This window comes from Rhamphochromis sp. 'chilingali' (genome assembly GCF_963969265.1).
Source record: "Rhamphochromis sp. 'chilingali' genome assembly, chromosome: 14".
In the NCBI taxonomy this organism is placed as follows: domain Eukaryota; kingdom Metazoa; phylum Chordata; class Actinopteri; order Cichliformes; family Cichlidae; genus Rhamphochromis; species Rhamphochromis sp. 'chilingali'.
The window spans coordinates 10,724,610-10,742,151 of NC_137941.1; the positions used below are offsets into that span (position 1 = coordinate 10,724,610).

General features: G+C 40.6%; 1 protein-coding gene across 1 annotated transcript; it reads right to left on the reverse strand.

The window, feature by feature from the left end:
• Nucleotides 1-406: 406 nt before the first annotated feature.
• chpfa (chondroitin polymerizing factor a) lies at nucleotides 407-11,486 on the reverse strand. Its single transcript, XM_080903002.1, has 4 exons — nucleotides 11,018-11,486; nucleotides 6,061-6,625; nucleotides 4,330-4,512; nucleotides 407-4,173 (listed from the first exon to the last, which is right to left on the reverse strand). The coding sequence occupies exons 1-4, from the start codon at nucleotides 11,305-11,307 to the stop codon at nucleotides 2,911-2,913; spliced, it is 2,301 nt and encodes a 766-aa protein (XP_080759128.1). The 5' UTR covers nucleotides 11,308-11,486; the 3' UTR covers nucleotides 407-2,910.
• Nucleotides 11,487-17,542: the final 6,056 nt, after the last annotated feature.

Sequence of the window (17,542 nt, forward strand, 5' to 3'; positions counted from 1 at the left end):
CTCTGTAGTTATGCGGTTTTACAGCATGCCTCGGGGCAGTACATATAGACCCTTGAAATAACTAAAGCTGTAATTAAGGTTGCGACGTTTTCCCTGTTTTTACCCAACCCAGACATCAGGAATACCCAAGTTCTAACGTGGGCAGCAATATTGCTGAGAAAATGTTGCTTATTTCTGTGAGATTAAAACAGTCTTCTTCGTATTAGAAATGTGATTTCTACACGTTCAATCCTCTGCTTGTAGCGACCAGTAGCCATTACTGGTCTGGGACCTGCGCTGCTGACAGCAAACGCATTCTTCTGCTGACACCTAAAGGACAAAAAGGATTCTGTTCCTGCATTGCCAACCATGTTATATCACAGCAATCCAGACAACAAAAGGACAAAATGTCATATTTAAACATCCTTTATTTAAAAAAAACAAAAACAAATAAAATTACAATTCACAGCTTATTGGTAATTACAGCACACATTTGGATGTGATGAACTTTAAATTGAAAAGTATTGCTTTGGTTTTACAAGTACCCACGTGCACTGAACACTAAACCAACAGGTTCAATCAGCAATGGAAAATTTTAAAGAAAAAAAATGTTTTATTTTAAATAATTTGCTTGATCCAAAGTGAATTTTGTTTCTGTTTGAAAGCAAAAGGACAAAGCAGATACTTGATTCCGTCACAAAATAATACAATAGAAACTGGAGTGTAAATAAAGCTTAAAAAAAAAAAAGTTTAAAAATAGAGTGTCTATAAAATATTTATAGATGCACAGAAAATGTCATGGAAGCCTCTGTTAGCGCTGAAGTGTTTAGAAGATGCATAATTTAGGAGATATGACAGATTGAATAAATTATGGACAAAATACTTAAGAGACTGCGCTCGGCGATGACGGATGTGATAATTAATCTGCCCGCTCCTTTAATTTTGGGCTTCTCGCGTCTGCAGAAGGCAAAGACGACGCAGATCACCACAATAACTTCATATTGTAATCTCAGCACTTTCAGCAATCTTTCACAGATTATATTTTCAATTATGCACATTATTAGCATCGTACTCTTCAAAGGATTGAGACGAACATTCATACAAGCTGGTGCACCGTAATGGTAAAAAGAAAGACTCATCTTGAAAAAAGACGCGTCAAGGAAAAATAAAATGTTCACATGGCAGACAATACAGAAAACACCTTTCAGGACCACCAAAGTGGATGTAGTGTTTCCAACATATACATCAAATCCAATTACAGTTAAATAACAGGACTTGCCTTGATTTTATGTATTTCCAAGTAAACCGGATGATGAAAAGTGTCTAGTGTCAGAGAAAATACATTAAAAGGTCTTGTCATAAGAAATTACAGTGTATTTACTTCGTATCAAACAGAAAGAATGAGTCACGTACAGTATTTTTGATATACACACTGCTTTCGAATGAAAAGTCCTCCATCAGACATATTCAGCTGTGTTATCTGTAATATTGCACATTATAATATACTCAATGACATTATGGTGTCCAGTACCGCTACCTCCACCAGAAAAGACCCCCATTGGGCAGCGTTACAACTGGGAGAAAGCAGCCATTTGTGTAACTGAGCACACCGCATGGGAGGACAATGATGCCAACCAGTGACTTACAATATCTTAACAACACAGTTGAAATTCTTTAAAAAAAGCAAAACAAAAACAGTTTCTTTTGGAGTTCTCAGACTGCCTACACCTGGTGAAATGTCTTCATACATTCTTTATTTCAGCTGTTACTAAACTAATTCAATTCTAATTTAAAAAGTACCGTACATTTCAAAAGGGACTCTTGAAAAATCTGAGCAATCGCTACAAGCATTTAATAATGAGCCCTCGCCCTCATCTACTGCCTCATGCAAGCAAGTTTTCTTGGAAAACTTACAAGTAGACAACCTCTGAATAACTTAAAAACACAATGCTGGCCTACATAAAAATAAAGGTTTGTATCTATTATATAAAAGTTCCAGCAGCAATTTCTCAGAAGCTCCATTCCCTGCTTTGAGGCACATGTGCAGCCTGTGGATAGCTGGTGGTCTGACATTTCTGCGATAACCACCGCTGTATCAGGCTTCATGCACAGTGAAAGGTAACACCTCCCATTTATCCAAAGCGTTATTGATTTTATTCATAAATCTAAAAAAATATATAGATGTACAATACCTCGTGGAGTCATTTTTGTCAAGGCACATATGCAAATATGCACTTTTGATATTTACTGATTTGAGTATTTACCAAAGTGCAACACTTCAGTGCCCCCTTGTGAAGGGACACATAGGTTACCAGTAAAAAAAAAAAAAAAAAAAAAAAAAAAAAAAAAAATAGACAGCTCCGCTTTAAAATACCTTTGATATCGACATTAAATTAAAGGACATTCCCACTGAAAAAGCAACAACATACTAAAAGTTTTTGCAACTTGTTTTGGTTCGTTTAGTTGAGCAGCTGCAGCCAGTACATCAGCTCAATCATGCCTGTTGTATTCAAAATAGTCAAAAGCACAAGCATTACATCCAAGTGTTGCGAACCAAAATCAAGGTTATAAATCCCACTGAATGCATTGGACGTCTGAATCATAACAATCAAGTCAATACTGCAAAGTTTCTGCCCTCTAGTGGTCAAAGCCTGCTTGACGCAATCATTAAAACTATGTGAAAAGGTTTTATTGGGAGTGTACTGCACTTATATATATCCAAACTGCCCTTAATGCACACAGGAAGACAGAGACAATCACTTGTGTTACCTGACTTGGTGACTAAAAGTCACCTACACCCCTAAGCAGGAGTTGTACTTGGTAAAAAGTTTAAGCGATGGGTGGTGGCACAACGGTTGCCCTCTTCACCCTAAATTCAAGCCTCGAGACTTTTTTAGCGAACGTGCAGGAGCACAGGTTTCACTGCTATTTTTAAGTGCTGTTTCCGTGCTCTTGCTCAAAAAGCAGCATGGCAAGTTGGGAGCGAGAACCGATGCTCTCCAAGTTGCTCTGAACACATCTGTGATAGATGTCCTCACTGAGTCTTGGGTTGCAGACTTCATAAAGGTATTGCTGGCGTAACGCTGGCTCTATTGCCCTGAATACGTGCAGACCTGAATACTTTACGAACATTTCGTAGATATCCATGTTCTCTAGAATCTCCTCGTTTTCTTGGACGTCCGCCACCATCCGACTGCGCGTCGTCATGTAGTCCGAGTTGTAGAAGCACGTTTCATCAAACGACCTGCGGTCAAAAAGGCCCGCGTCCTTGACCAGATCAAGTGTGTCTGGATGTGGCTGGTTGTGATAAGCCACGTCGGGGTTGTACTCCTGAAAATGAATGGGGAAGAATACTTGCCAATTGTTAATGGCATTCATGCGACAGCGATTCAGAAACTCCGAATTGATGTTTGTGTTGACTTCAGCCAGGAAGAAGAGCGTGTCGACGGGGTGCTTCTTTGAGATGATGTCCATGAATTTGATCTGGGATGGCGTTTCCGTCTTAACACTGATCCACGGGATTTTAACTGCAGGGTATTTGCGTTCATAAACGGTTATCTGAGACTTCACGCTGGCAAATATATCATTCTGGCTAACTTGTTGGGCCTCCACTGGGTCATAAATAAACAAGAAGGTTAGGATTGCATTTTCGCTGGTCTCAAAGGCATTCGAGGCAAAGACTTCAAGAAAGTGATCGACGTAGCTCCGGTCCTGCAGAGTAAGCGGTATAATAATGTGGACCCTTGTAGCTTCAGTGACATATGGCATGGGAATGATCTCTATCTGGCTCAAAGGTCGCACCAGATGAACCCTCTTTGTGATGGAGCGGCTGTGACCTTTCTGATTAACAGCCTCCAGCTGAAGGTCTAAGGTGTACTCCATCCCCCTAATGGGGTCAAAGCGTCTGTAGCCATTAATCAGTTGCTGCTTCTTTAAGTGTATAATGGGCATGTACTTCTTGTTCAGCTCTCCTATGGCGGTGTCAATGACATCCGCCACGTCCATGCGGTCAATGCCGCGCAACTCGCACTTGGGTGAGCCATCAATGCACAAATAAATCTCCTCCTCTGTGAAGTATTCCCATTTCAGAACTTCAAACCGAGACTTTGGTTCAAAAGGAGGATTGATCCCCACTGGCCACTGGGCGCTTCGATTCCCCTCAAAAGCAACAACACTCACATTCTTTATTTCTGCCTGTGGAAACACAATAAGTGTTAAAATAGACACATTTAACCCAGCTCGTACTACACTGAAATTGTGGTATTTTTGTGCCAACAATGGAGGCGAGCAGGCAGGTTTTTATTTGTGACTGATCCATGGGTGATTTGCGACACTTGAAAATCAGCTTACCTGCAGCTTAGCAATCTCATCATAAGTCTTCTGGAGTTCAATCTCAGTGAAGAATCTGTGCAGGCGGTACATCTGCTCCGGGTCAGACACTGGATGGACGGTCAGGGCTTTCTTAAACTCTTCACTCTGTTCTTTGCTTGGATCAGAGTTTTTTGCCAACTCATAATGGTGGTAGTGAAGTCCCTGAAAGGAATCACACAGGTCCTTTCATGAGGTGCGACGACACAAACACGCCTATTGTTATTCCAAGCTGTCAGCTGTTATGCAGCGCTGCTTTCATTCAAACAAACATTACATGCCATCCAGGCAGCATCTTGTGCTCGTCTGCTGCAAGGCTGACCATAATTGCACAGTGAACTGTAGACAGATTCTTTTTTTTTTTTTCGTTTAAATAAAACAAGACGGTTTATAACTGGAGATTTTTACAGTTAGACTTTTGGTCATTTTTAGGGATGTGTTTATTTTGGGCACTCTTAACGGTGTCTCTCACTTTAGTAACAGGCTTGAAGGAGGAGAAAAAAAAAAGGAGGAAACTAACAGAAGTGACTGACACAGGCGGCAGAATCCCACTTACAGACATGGTCACTTAAGCTGAAAACAAAGTAACCACCTAAGGAGCTTGAGTGATTAAAAAAAGTGAACCCAATCTGATCAAGCTATTAAAAGAACAAAGAACAGAGACAATGCTTAACTGAGCAGTGAAGCAATTCTGTTGGAAATGTTTGCCAACTTACACCCTGTAGCTGAAGACTTAGTGAAGCCTAATTGTCACCAGTGTTCTCTTTCTTAGCAGAAAAAAAAATGCCTGGGTCTGTGTTCAAGCTATTTTCTTTAGCCATTTGAGGCCTTTTAGCTTGCCTCTGTTTCTCCCCTTATCTTGGGGGTGTGGGAGTGTGAGGGGACTCTGGTGGAGCTATTCTGGCTCAGGGCACTTAAGATAGCCAAGTTATTCACTCTCAGCTATGGTACAAGATGGTTTCCTGCTTTGGGGGAAGGCCAAGTAAGGGTAAATAGAAGCTAAAAAGATTTTTACATGTATGGAAAATAATACAAACAAAACCAAAACTTTAGTATGGGTGAAGCAGACTTCCTGAATGACACAACCAATCGCCTAAAGGGTGGTCAGACAGAGCTTGTTTGACCTTAAATGTTAATGACATTACAGGCGCAGAGCATGTTGACCCACAGGGGATTTTCACGCCATTGAATCTAAGCTGAACTGTGAGCTGTGCTTTCTTTGCCTGTTTGCTTATTCCACAGTGCTGCTGGAGATGCAAAAAATGCAAGGCTAAAGGGTATTAGCAAACCACTCTGTAACACAAATACCATCTCTGTACTTGCATGGTAATTACAGTTTTATATAGCTAGCTGTCCATCAGCTTTAAGTGCTTTCCCAGAGGCAAAGCATGATTTGTACTGTGAGGGCTAAACTAATAAAAAACTAAAAAGTTTTTTAAAATAACTGCTATGACCTATCACATGGCTGTTCTGAATGAAAGACTTTGTGCAAGTCTTCTTTATGGTTTGATACACAAATAAATGCACTATTAAAAAGGTGTTTGGTCTTTCAAAGACTGTATAAAAGTTTCTGTGTCCCAAACGTAGATTTAAGTGCTTTAAACCTGCATTACTTCAGAAAGCCAGCAGACAGCGACTTTTCTGGCTGTCAGTATGTCCTATTGCATAGAAGTCTATAGGGTCATAGGATTCTAAATCCACTTCTCAACCTACCTCATATTCGCCAACGCAGTTTATGCTGGTGTAATCAATGATGCATCGTCCAAGCCACTCATCAGGCCGGGCGCTCAGGATGTCGTTCCTACAATTTTCCAGGAAGGGCTGGAGTCGTAGCAGCAAGCTACGTGACAGCAGGTACCCAAACCCTCCATAGCAGTACCTCCCTTCCATCGCCCCACCTATGAACTCCTCAGGCCTGCCCATGTAAAGTTCTCGATCCATACTCAAGTGCTCCACCAGTGCTTTGATCCGGTCGGCTTCAGTGTAGGCGTCATCTTGGACAAAGTAGAACCAGTCGTATTCATTGATGTAATGGTCGAAAATGTATTTGATGGTCTGGAACATGTTCCATATCAGCCTCTCGTCTCCATGAGAAACCACAAACATGCCGTGAGGGATTTTGCGGCTGCGCGAACCAGTAAAGAAGATCACAGCGTCCAGATGATGGCTGATGGTTCGATTCACAGCTACACCTAAGGTGTTAATGGTGTTTTTGGAGGTCATGACCCCGACGAACAGACGCTCCCGCATCCCCAACTCCGTGCTGATGTACTTGGCCCTGAAAGAGATGTCAAACGGTGACTGAGTCGATGCTGCTTTGAATGAAAACTGCCAACAAAAGAACTAATGATCTAAATAGATCTTATATCATAATATATTATTTTGCATATGTAAAGTACTGTGTAATGACTCTTTGGGAATCACCTTGTTGTTCTTTTTAAATAAATTTAACTAAACAAATTTGGTGTCTAAAGATATAATTTAAAATTGGTTATGCGCCAAGTTGTCTGTTATGTGCAGGCACAAGACTGGTTTTGGTGTCTTTTATTCTTGAATGAATGAATGAATGAATGAATGAATGAATGAATGCCATAGGTCAGTGTCAAGTGGCTTAACAAACAAAAATAACATTGCTCTGAAAAATGCTCAAGTACGAAGATCAGATTAACTGCTCGTTAATTTACATTCAATGTTCAAATGAAACATTTAAAAGACCTACAGAACGCCTTGAGAACTATTGCTCAAAATCAGTTAAAAAAAATGTCAAGAATGTCAGACTCCTTTGAAGTAAAGCAAACTATTGAGGTGTGGCTCAAAAACTGTTGTAGAGTCTTGTAATTTATTGTTCAGCTCATTAAACATCTAGAAATTATTAAATCATTAGAGAAAACAAGGACTAAACAGACATGATGTAGTGACCTATAGTGGTGGATTGTAAGTCTCAAAAGAGAATCACACTGGACTGCCTGATGACTTTACAGCATTTCTGACTAATTTTTTTTTTCCTTCCCCTTTCAAATCTGCAAGAAGATCCTCTAAACATCAGTGTCCAGTCAGGCTTTCGCAATATTTCCATCTTAACAGAAAACACCAAAACAGAGTTTGTTGATTAGATGATTTAAATATCTTGACACACAAGTAACAACTAATGTTCTTCGGAAAAGTAAACATGTAAGAACTTGCATTGTGTTTCATCATTTACCACAACGCCAAACTGATTTTCATTTCCTTGTTATGCTCCACATAGCATTAATAATGGCCTGTTGTTAGAGCTGCAACTGTTGGTCAATAGATCACTCAAGACAGTGGAACAAATTTTAAACAACATTTTTCCCCCAAGAGAATTTGCAGCTGTTCTCTTCACATGTGTGGTCCCACATTAAATATTTGCATTTTGAACTCTCGGTTGGACAAACAGTATATGTGAGAACATCTACATGAGCTCTGGATATCGGTGACCTGGGCCTGTACCGTGAAGCGAGTTCAAAATCCCCAGGGTATCTTTCTGTTATCTGGACTAATTTAACATAGGGCTGGGCGATATGACCCAAAATTCATATCTCGATATTTTTTAGCTGCATGGCGATATAAGATATATATCTCGATTTTTTTTTTTAAAGCCATAAGTTAAGAACAAAAAGAGAGTTCTTAGTCACACTGTGTCCCAGATGTCACACGGGCACTTTTATTTACATACAGCGTAGATATTACTCAAAAATAAATTATCAGCATTTATTAAATAATCATGGTCCATAAATAAAAGAAAACAATGTTGTTTTTGTGCATAACAAAAAGCTCACAATTGTGCAGTCAAAATGTAAACTAATAGACGCTGAGCGTAATAACAAAGAGACAGATTTCACAGCTGCACCACGTCTCTGAACAGGTGCCATTTGTGGTCCTTATACACACACAGTACGTATCACTCCGCGAGGCTCCTCCTCTGTAGCCGTAATCCTCCGACAATCCATCAAGCGGTGCAGCTCCGTAGTTTAGCAAAGTCATATTAAAACATTTTTTGACAGATTGCTGAGCGCTGTGCACCACATAAAATCGGTTCGCGGTCAGTAAGCACAACCAGAATTCATACATAAGGCGCACTGTCGATTTTTGAGAAAAGGAAAGGATTTTAGGCCGTGCAGCCCCTCCGGGCTGCATGTCGTTAGCGCGGTTAGCTCGTTAGTGCGGTTAGCTCGCTAACATGTTGACGCCGTCCAGCCCCACGCACGGTAACTCGCTAACGGAGATTTTCCGCTTTCATCTTGTCATTGCCTGCAGGTGAAGCTATGGGGGAGGGGGAGTTGGGTTCAGTGAAGGAGAGGCGAGGCCGAGTAACGTTGCGTAGAGACAAAAGTGGACGAAAGAGAGGCAAACCTGCGGCTCCACAAGTATAATTATAACGTAACATAGACTATATCGATATAAACGATATTGTCACATCTTATATCTCGTATGAAAATATATCGATATCTTTAAAAAACTCGATATATCGCCCAGCCCTAATTTAACATAACACTGGTGATTGAGATAAGCAGTCACACAAAGCTGGTTATCAACTCACTAAGTTAACCCAGAGTTTCCTAATCTAGATATCAGCGTGTTCACATGAAAAAGGGGTTTTTGGCAACATCTGACCTGTCACACTGATTATTTTACTGGAAGCTGATTTCGCAAAGAAAGAGTAAACTATGATATTAGGAAAATATGAATAGCTTACACAGATATAATGGAATGAACAGCTGCTGCAGTGTGAGAGGAAAAGGACCGTGCAGTAGTTTAGTGTTATAAGTGATACATGATTTCATTAAATGTTTTGGTCCGTGAGACTGGAAGAGACCTACTATATTAACAAAGTTAAGCCTGTTTAAAGACAGAAAGAAAAGCTTGCAACAATACAAGTTGTGTGAGTTAACAGACTATATCATTAAGGATGAGGTATAAACGAGTATTCCATTAAATGAATGTTTAAATTTGCATAGGACAGTTTTGGTTTTTATTCTTTCAGCTCCAGCTTGATGATGGATAACAGTAAAGAATTGATACAAAGAACTGATTTAAAATGTAGGTTTTGTCTAAATGCAATTGATAGAGAGCGCACAAGTACAAACAGGTTTCCCGATTTTGGTATTCATGTTTGCAGAACAACAAAACTGTTGTAAAATCGTTTGCACCCAACAGAGAAAACATGGCAAGGACAACTGAACCTAGAAGTTTTCTTACTGACTCTTCGGGAAAACAAAGTCAAACTGGAGCCATTAAAAACAAACTTTATAACTTTATACCCTCCTGTTATCAAGGTTAGATATCTTCCAAGAAGGCTGGCGCTATTTTCAGAAAACCTGATTGGTCAGGAGGTGGCGACTTTGTACTTGCTGATCTTTAATGTGCAAGGTTCACAGCTTAAGTTACCATAGCAATGAACCTTGGTAAAAAGTGAACCACCTTAATAGTACAGACCAACCTGGGTTAACACCAAAGTTACCTTGATAAGTCAAAATCCTGCTTGGTAGTACAGTCCTCAGGAGTCTCACACCCTACTCTACATTATAAGACAGTGGTTCACATCTTAATTGGCTCAAGTTTACAAAAGTTAGGATGCAACTGAAAACTGAGGATTACCAGACGGAACAGAGTCTGTAATAACAATGGCTATAAAAGACAGTATCAACCTGATCTGGGAAAGCCTACTTCCTTTAGCCCCACATTTAGCTTCATTGGGATTAGGGTTAGGCATAATTCATAAGAACAATTATAAGATGCACCACCCTTTACTGAACAAACCAACGTTTGGCATAAGCTGCCTCTGAAACCTCGGCAATTGCACGTTTTCATCTGTAGCCTCAGCAGAACTTCTTTACGAGGAAAGACCCTTTCTTGGAATTGAACTGAAATTCAGCCACTGTGGGTGCAGAGGCCAGCACTTAAATAAGGTCTTTACTCAGAGAGGGGAAAAAAAATGCAAGTTTGGAGGCATACTGTAGCACAGAAAAAAAAACTAGCTCTACTCTGGCCAGGGTTACACTGGAAAACAGCAGAGGAAGTGGTGCAGACTTCACGTTGTTAGAAGGAAACAGGCTCTGAATCAGCTGTGGCTACCACTGGCTGTCTTATTAGCTTCAATGATGAGGATACTCAATTATAATCGTATAGCTACATGAGAATTAGTGACTGAATGTGTAAAAAAAAAAAAAAAAAGTCTTTGAATGCAATTTTCTCAGCTCCCTCACTAATTAACACTCTTTGCAAACTCCTGTAATCACATTTCTCCATTGAAGTAACTGTTAAACCTGCAATTTCAGCAGCTTTTCTGCCTCTTAATCATGTTTGGTGCGCATCTACAGATGTGCACGTCTCTTGTGAGGCATCTTGTCCTCACTTTACTTGAGCCTGTAAACTTGCGCCAACCAAACCTAGATCTTTGTCTCCACTTATGGGACACAGGAACAATGGTGTGCACAGAAAGTAGGACACCTGGCCACGTTACCCGCGCAGGCGTTATGATGTGAAGTCACACAATGAGTGATTTCAACATCATCATAATCATGACCATCAGAGACCAGTCATCATTAGAGGGGATGATCTACACAGCGGCCTGCTGTGCTGTAGTGTATAGCAACGTGCTGTCAGGCTGTGCTCTCCCAGTCAAAGTGAACCAACAAACACAAGTTACCTGAAAACTTTCTTTGGGGCGCTCGGCTGGATCTGTTTGTACGGGACTATTCTTGGTTGAAAATCCTCTTCGGACGTCACATCGTTGACAGCAGAAATAGAGTTGGGCTTTCGGGCTCCTTTGAGCAGTCCATCCTTACCTAAAGACACAGCCTCCCCTTCCTTACTGTCCGGAGAACACGCGTCTTCCGACCAGCTCACGCTCAGTAAACTCAGCGTGAAGCCTAAAGAAATACCGATCACCACCGGGCCGAGCGACCGCAGCACAGAAATTAACAACGAAAATCTCATCTTGAGCGTCGGATCTCTCTGTCCGGCAGTCCCGCTTCGGTCGCTTTCAAGGCGTCCAAACAGGCCTCTGGACTGGGACAGCTCGACTCTTCATCGAAGTGGAGCATCCAGAGACAACTTGAGGAAAAGATGCAGCTTCTTCCTTTAATTTTACGCAGGACTCTTACGTGTCAGTCTAGCTCATGCTTGGCTCCGCCCCCTCCTGCTTGGCGTGTCACAGGCGGGACTACTTGCACATTTATGTGTGTGTGTGCGTGCTGAGCGGGGCGGAGGGATATTGGCCAATCGTATTTATCGATTCGTGTTTTGGGACACGGATTTACCCCGCTTGTTTTAGTGTCTCTGAACAAAATTTTAATCTCCGTGCCCATGAGCGCCAAATAGATATTTTCCACTTCAAAATAATGACACCCACTCCTGATATCCGATTACGAGTTCGCCTTGGGAAGGTGGGAACGACGCCTCCTCCTTAGCTACATGTTAAACACCAAAGAAACTAAATTAAATTAAAGTTTAGGATTAAAGCTATTTTTATTTTTAAGAACTGGGTATCCTTTTAGTGGTTGCCAGGGTGACCCTTCTCCAGGTAAAGACTCTAGATAACCTGCTACAGGGGCTGCAGACAGGAAACATGCTGAAATAGGGCCATTTGTGTTCAGGTGCACGTACAGATTTTCTTTGGGGGGGGGCTAGATCACCTTTCATGGCCTTGGACATCCAGCATGACACGATGAGTTACGACTGACGACAGGTATAAGACGCAGGTGAGGGAGAGCTGAAACACAGCCAAAGGTCCTGTCTACCTGGACCAGGTGATGGCCTCTTTTCACAAGCTCAAATTAAAGAACTTCAGCAGCTGCTGTCATCGTTTCACTGCCCCCCTCCCTTCCCTTCCTTTTTCAAATTCAGCTTACACCGAAGTAACAAACAGGTAACCTTAATAGCTGAAATTAAGGGCATAAGAATGAGAAAACAATGATTGTTTTTATTTTATTCAATCTAATTAATGATTAGATATTATTACAATAAAGAACAGTTAACCTTGCTGTGTTAATAGATAACAGTTTTGCAGTTTTCTGACCTTTTTACTTTTACAGCATACCTTTGCTAATTCATATAGTGTTCCAATTTTCTGAAATAAATTGAAACTGCCGTAAGTATTTGTGGCACAAATCCTGGAAAGATTCCTCTGAGATTTTGGTGCATATTGACACGATAACATCAGCTGCACGATGATGCCAATCTTTACCACATTCCAGTGCTGCTCTGCTGGATTGTGATCTGGTGACTGTGGAGGCCATTTGAGCACAGCAAAACTCACTGTCATGTTCAAGAAACCAGCGTGAGCTTTCTCCTTCTGGATGGCAATGCTCAGTTGGTGATACTGGGTGGAAAGTGTGCCAAAATATATATTAATTATTATTATTAATGTTAATAAAAACAACATGGTTGTTTCAGGTTGTTTACGCCGAGTTCCTACCTAACTATCTGAATGCTTTAGCAGAAATCAAGACTCATCAAATAAACAAACAACATGTTTCCAGTCTTATTTTGTCCAATTTTGTTGAAACCGTGTGAACTGTAGCTTCACTTTCCTGTTCTTATCAGACAGGAGTGTCACCCGGTGTGGTTTTCTGCTGCTGGAGCCCATCTGCTTCAAGGTTTGACCTGTCATAGTTTCAGAGATGAGTGATTATTCACGTTGCTGTTGCCTTCCTGTCAGCTCAAAGCAGTTTGTACATTCTCTCCTGATGTCTGGAATCAACAGGTATTCTCACACATTGGACTGGCGCTCACTGGATATTTTCTCTTCTTTTGGACCATTCTCTGTAACTTCTGGAGATGTTTGTGTTTGAAAATCCCTGCAGATCAACAGCTTCTGTTATAACCAGACCAGCTTGTCTGGCTCCAACAACGAGTCTGCATCCAAAGTCACGTGAATTGCCTTTTGTTCCTCATTCTGATGCTCGGTTGAGCTTCAGCAGGTCCACAATATGCACTGAGTTGCTGCCATGTAATTGGCTGATTAGATATTTAGGTAAAGTAGCCTTAGAATATATATAATAAGCTGAAATGTAACACTTACAAGAGGCATTTTTCTGCATCTAATAATAATATAATAATAATACTGAAGTATACCTTTATTATACTGATGTACCTTTATTTTCTAGAAGTCGTCATGCAAAACTTAGTTGTATGGAGAATTTTTGCAATGTAATATTTTTCCACTTCAAAGGGCAAACTTCCTCCACTGCTGTTTACACGACATGCAACTTCATGCCTTTCCCTCCAAACACAGGAACACCTTCATTAGCACACTGATACCACCCAGGTGTATCACTACATGCCACTGCAGGCCCTTTTTTCTTCTCACTAAAAGCTGCACACTAACCACTCATTAACTGCTGGACACCAACAAGGATTTTCAACCTCAAATTCAGGCGTTAAATCCTCATTTTATATAAGATAAGATAAGAGATAAGATAGAACTTTATTAATCCCTCGGGTGGGTTCCTCTGGGAAATTCGACTTCCAAAAAGCACAGCAACGACCGAAGTTACAGTTACAGAATTGTTATATATATATATATATATATACACACACACACACACACACACACACACACACACACACACACACATATATAAATACAGAGACAAATATAAATAAAATATACAAAGGGGATAAATAGAATAAATAGGAATAAAAAATAAAAATACAAGTGAATTGCACATTTCAAGTATTGAGTCTATTGCACTGTTGACTATTTACAAAAAGTATTGCACAAGGTATTGTACAGTGAGGTGAAGAGGCACTACAGCTTAGTTGTTCCCCCCTCCTTTGTCCTCCTGTTTCCCCTCCCTCTCCCCTCCAGAGAGGAGTTAAACAGTTTGATGGCGTGTGGGACAAAGGACCCATATCAGATGCTACAGATATGGGCTCGCCTGTTTTTCGCTGTAACAGTGAGAAACATTACCAGCTGTATCTTAAGTTTCTCTCTGCCGCTGCCCCGTGTGCGTTTTATTAACAATTTCCGCTCCTCCACCTGGTTCTGCTATTCTCTGTTGGCTTCTGTGCTCCTCGTCCAGATGTCGGACGCTCCGTGCTCTGTGGTCTGTGCAGTCCACCCTTCAGCTGCCTCCTGATTTCACCCTCCTCACTGAGACTTCCATTCTCTCCTCCTCTGACATCTGCTGATTAATTTTTAATGGGGGAGTTTAAAAGACATTAAAAGCCTGACATGATTCAATATGGTCTTTGTGCCACTGCTTGCACGGAAGCATGCAATGCTTTCTTTGTGTGTTATCATCTCTTGGAGTCATAGCTGTGGGCGTACGTTGTTTGAACAGACATTAATAGGTAAAGACAGACCAAAAACCCAGGTATCCCTTTAAAAAGTGAGACTTGTTTGATTATATAAGGCCTGATTTCGGTGACTGAATCTTGTGTCTTTACCTCGTGTCATTACTCTTTTTTTCTGTCGTCATAGCTGTTTGTATCTTTTCTGATCCACATATTTGATTTGGCAAAGATTTTACGCTGCATACCGTTCTTTTTCTTTATCTGGGCTTGGGACCAGAACTAGGAAAACACTCACTCATGAGTCCCGCGTGGGTGTGTTGATAATATACTAAAGTAAAATACATAAACTTAAAGTCTCCTCTTTCAGTGTACTACATGCTTTACATCTTCTGTGATTTTTCAGGTAACATCTCCTGTTCATTCATTTAAATACCAAACAGAGCTCTGCTGATTTGGGCCCCCTGGTGGTAGCAAATATTCTCATCACTTCAGTTATATGGAATCTACTGTAGATCATAAGAGTAAATCAGTGGTAATAGAAGACATTATATCACAGCATTTAGCCATTGGTACTTTGCATTAGTTAATATATTTATTTGACCTTTGACCTTTAACTGCTAGTCTGATAGTCTGATTCTTTTTAGACAATCATTGTAGCCCACCGAGTAAATGAAGGGTGATAGGAGCATTTTTTGTGTTCGATTTCTTGGCATAAAGTTTAAAAAAAACATTACACAATACTGATGATGTTAACTACTGTCTGGTTAAGTGAAAGTTACATCATATTCTAGGGAGGAATGGCATATTGTTTGGCATCAGCAGTGACTGGAACAGAACATTTGATCACTGATGTAAGCACGTATATCATACTTTTTTTTTCATGCTCAAACTGAAGTGCTTTGTCGTTGAGAATTAAGATTGTGTGCTCATTCCTGAGAATCTTCATTACTCAAGGTTTTAATAATCAGTTCACAGTCTGTACACGATAACCCTGACCTTCCTCACCGTCACAATAACTCCCTCAGCTGTGGAAGTAGCTGATATTGTCATGGCACAGCTGCACATGTTTAAAGTACCCAGCTTTATTAGATGACTCATGTCATGGCCCAGAATGGAGGCTACATGATTACATTAGTTACAACTACATTGGAAAGTGAGCCAGTATGAAATATAGAAGCGCCAGGTTTGAGGTTATTGTGTCACCAGTCAAAACTGAGTCTCCAAAGCAGTATCTCACTCACAAATCCAGCTTGTCCTTGAACATTTTTGTCATTAATTTCGAATCTGCGCTTAGAAATCACTGATATAGAGTATAAAGAACACACTGAATACTTTCGGCTGCAAGATTGAGCTTTTTTATGGTTAGCAAAGCCTTGCACACAGATGATATTGTCTCATTTACTCAAACACAGTTTAGATAAATGGTACAGAATATTAAATGATAAAAATCTATCCATCCGTCCATCGCACGATTTGATATCATCGTGTTGGTGTTGTTTCTGGATCAGAAACACCAAACCTTAACCTTAGCTATTGCCCCAATTATGTGTTGGACATCACTCTATCCATTTTCTTCTGCTTGTCTGTGTCCAGGTTAGGAGGCTGCAATTTAACCAGAGATGCCCAGACTGCCCTCTCCCTGTCCACCTCCCCAATCTCCTTCGGGGTGAAACTGAGGTGTTTCCAAGCAGCTGAAGGATATAATCTCCCCAACATGTATGCCCCGGGGTCTCCTCTTGGTAGGACATGCCTGGAACACCTCACTTAGGAGGTGTTCCAAGAGGCTTAGCCCAATAATTGAATCCCATCAACTGGTTCTTTTGATGTGGAGGAGTAGCAGCTCTGTTCTTAATCCCTCCTGAGTAACCAAATTCCTCACGCTTTCTTTAAGGGAGAGGCCAGGTACGATTTAGAAGAAGCTCATTTCTGCGGTTTGTGTCTCTGATCCCTCCGTTAGTACCCAGAGTTTAGCATCATAATCCTCCACCTGTCTGTTTGCTGTTTTGTGTTTTTCCCTTTGTCCAAAGTCTACATAGGGCTGGGCAGGTGAAGGTCTGCTTATAGGTGGAGTCCTTGTTTCCCACGCTTGGTCATCACACCTGCTGCTCATCAAGGCTCATTTTCACCCAGTATTTAAATCAGCTCTAACATCCACTCTCGTCCAGCTTGTCTTTTATGTCAGTGTGGTAATCAGGCCCTTAACTTCCTCATGTTCATTTAAGTGTTCCCGTTTCTACATTTCTCTGTTTTCCAGTGTTCCCCATCACACTGAGGGGTGGTTCCTTCTCCAGAATAACCCACCTGAGCTGGTCAAGCTGGTCTTCCCCTTCATCTGAGATCTCATCAACTCACCTGCCTGCCCATCCTCCTACAACTGTTCTTAGGATTCAATCAGACCAGTAGTCCCCCATTAAAAATCCTCCTCCGATTAACCAAGTTAGTTATTTTAACCATAAAAATAATAATTCAAAGTATGCTTAGTTTATCCATAATTATTCAAACCAAAACCTATTTTCAAATTATACATCCTACAATAATAATATAGTGAAATGACAGTGAAAACTATTCATTTTTCTCATATATGCCCCAATCAACCATATGTTGAACATATATGTTACATATGTTAAACAAGATTTTTCTGGGCTCTTTTTGTATTCTTGAAATTTTTGAACAAAATTTAAGTAGGTTTTCAATCATCAGTATATATTAATATAATTAATGTTCTCTGGAGATTGTGAAATAAATTTATTGTTTTTGCCTGTATGTGGCTGTTTCAGTTGTCTTAAAATATATCTATGTCTATGTCGATCGTTTATTTTGTGGAAAAGGTGTTTTCCTATCACATACAAAAAATAATCACTGATAAACTTCAGTCAGCAACGGGAACCCCCTTTGTGTTTGCAACCCAGTTTCCCCACATTCCTGGTGAGTC

What these genes read in the sequence shown, in the direction of transcription:
- chpfa (XM_080903002.1), bottom strand. Translation starts at nt 11,307, where the DNA reads ATGAGATTTTCGTTGTTAATTTCTGTGCTGCGGTCGCTCGGCCCGGTG. An exon ending in GCCCCAAAGAAAGTTTTCAG is followed by an intron (nt 6,626 to 11,017) that starts GTAACTTGTGTT and finishes CATCTCTTTCAG; the next exon opens with GGCCAAGTACATCAGCACGG. An exon ending in ATGAGATTGCTAAGCTGCAG is followed by an intron (nt 4,174 to 4,329) that starts GTAAGCTGATTT and finishes GTGTTTCCACAG; the next exon opens with GCAGAAATAAAGAATGTGAG.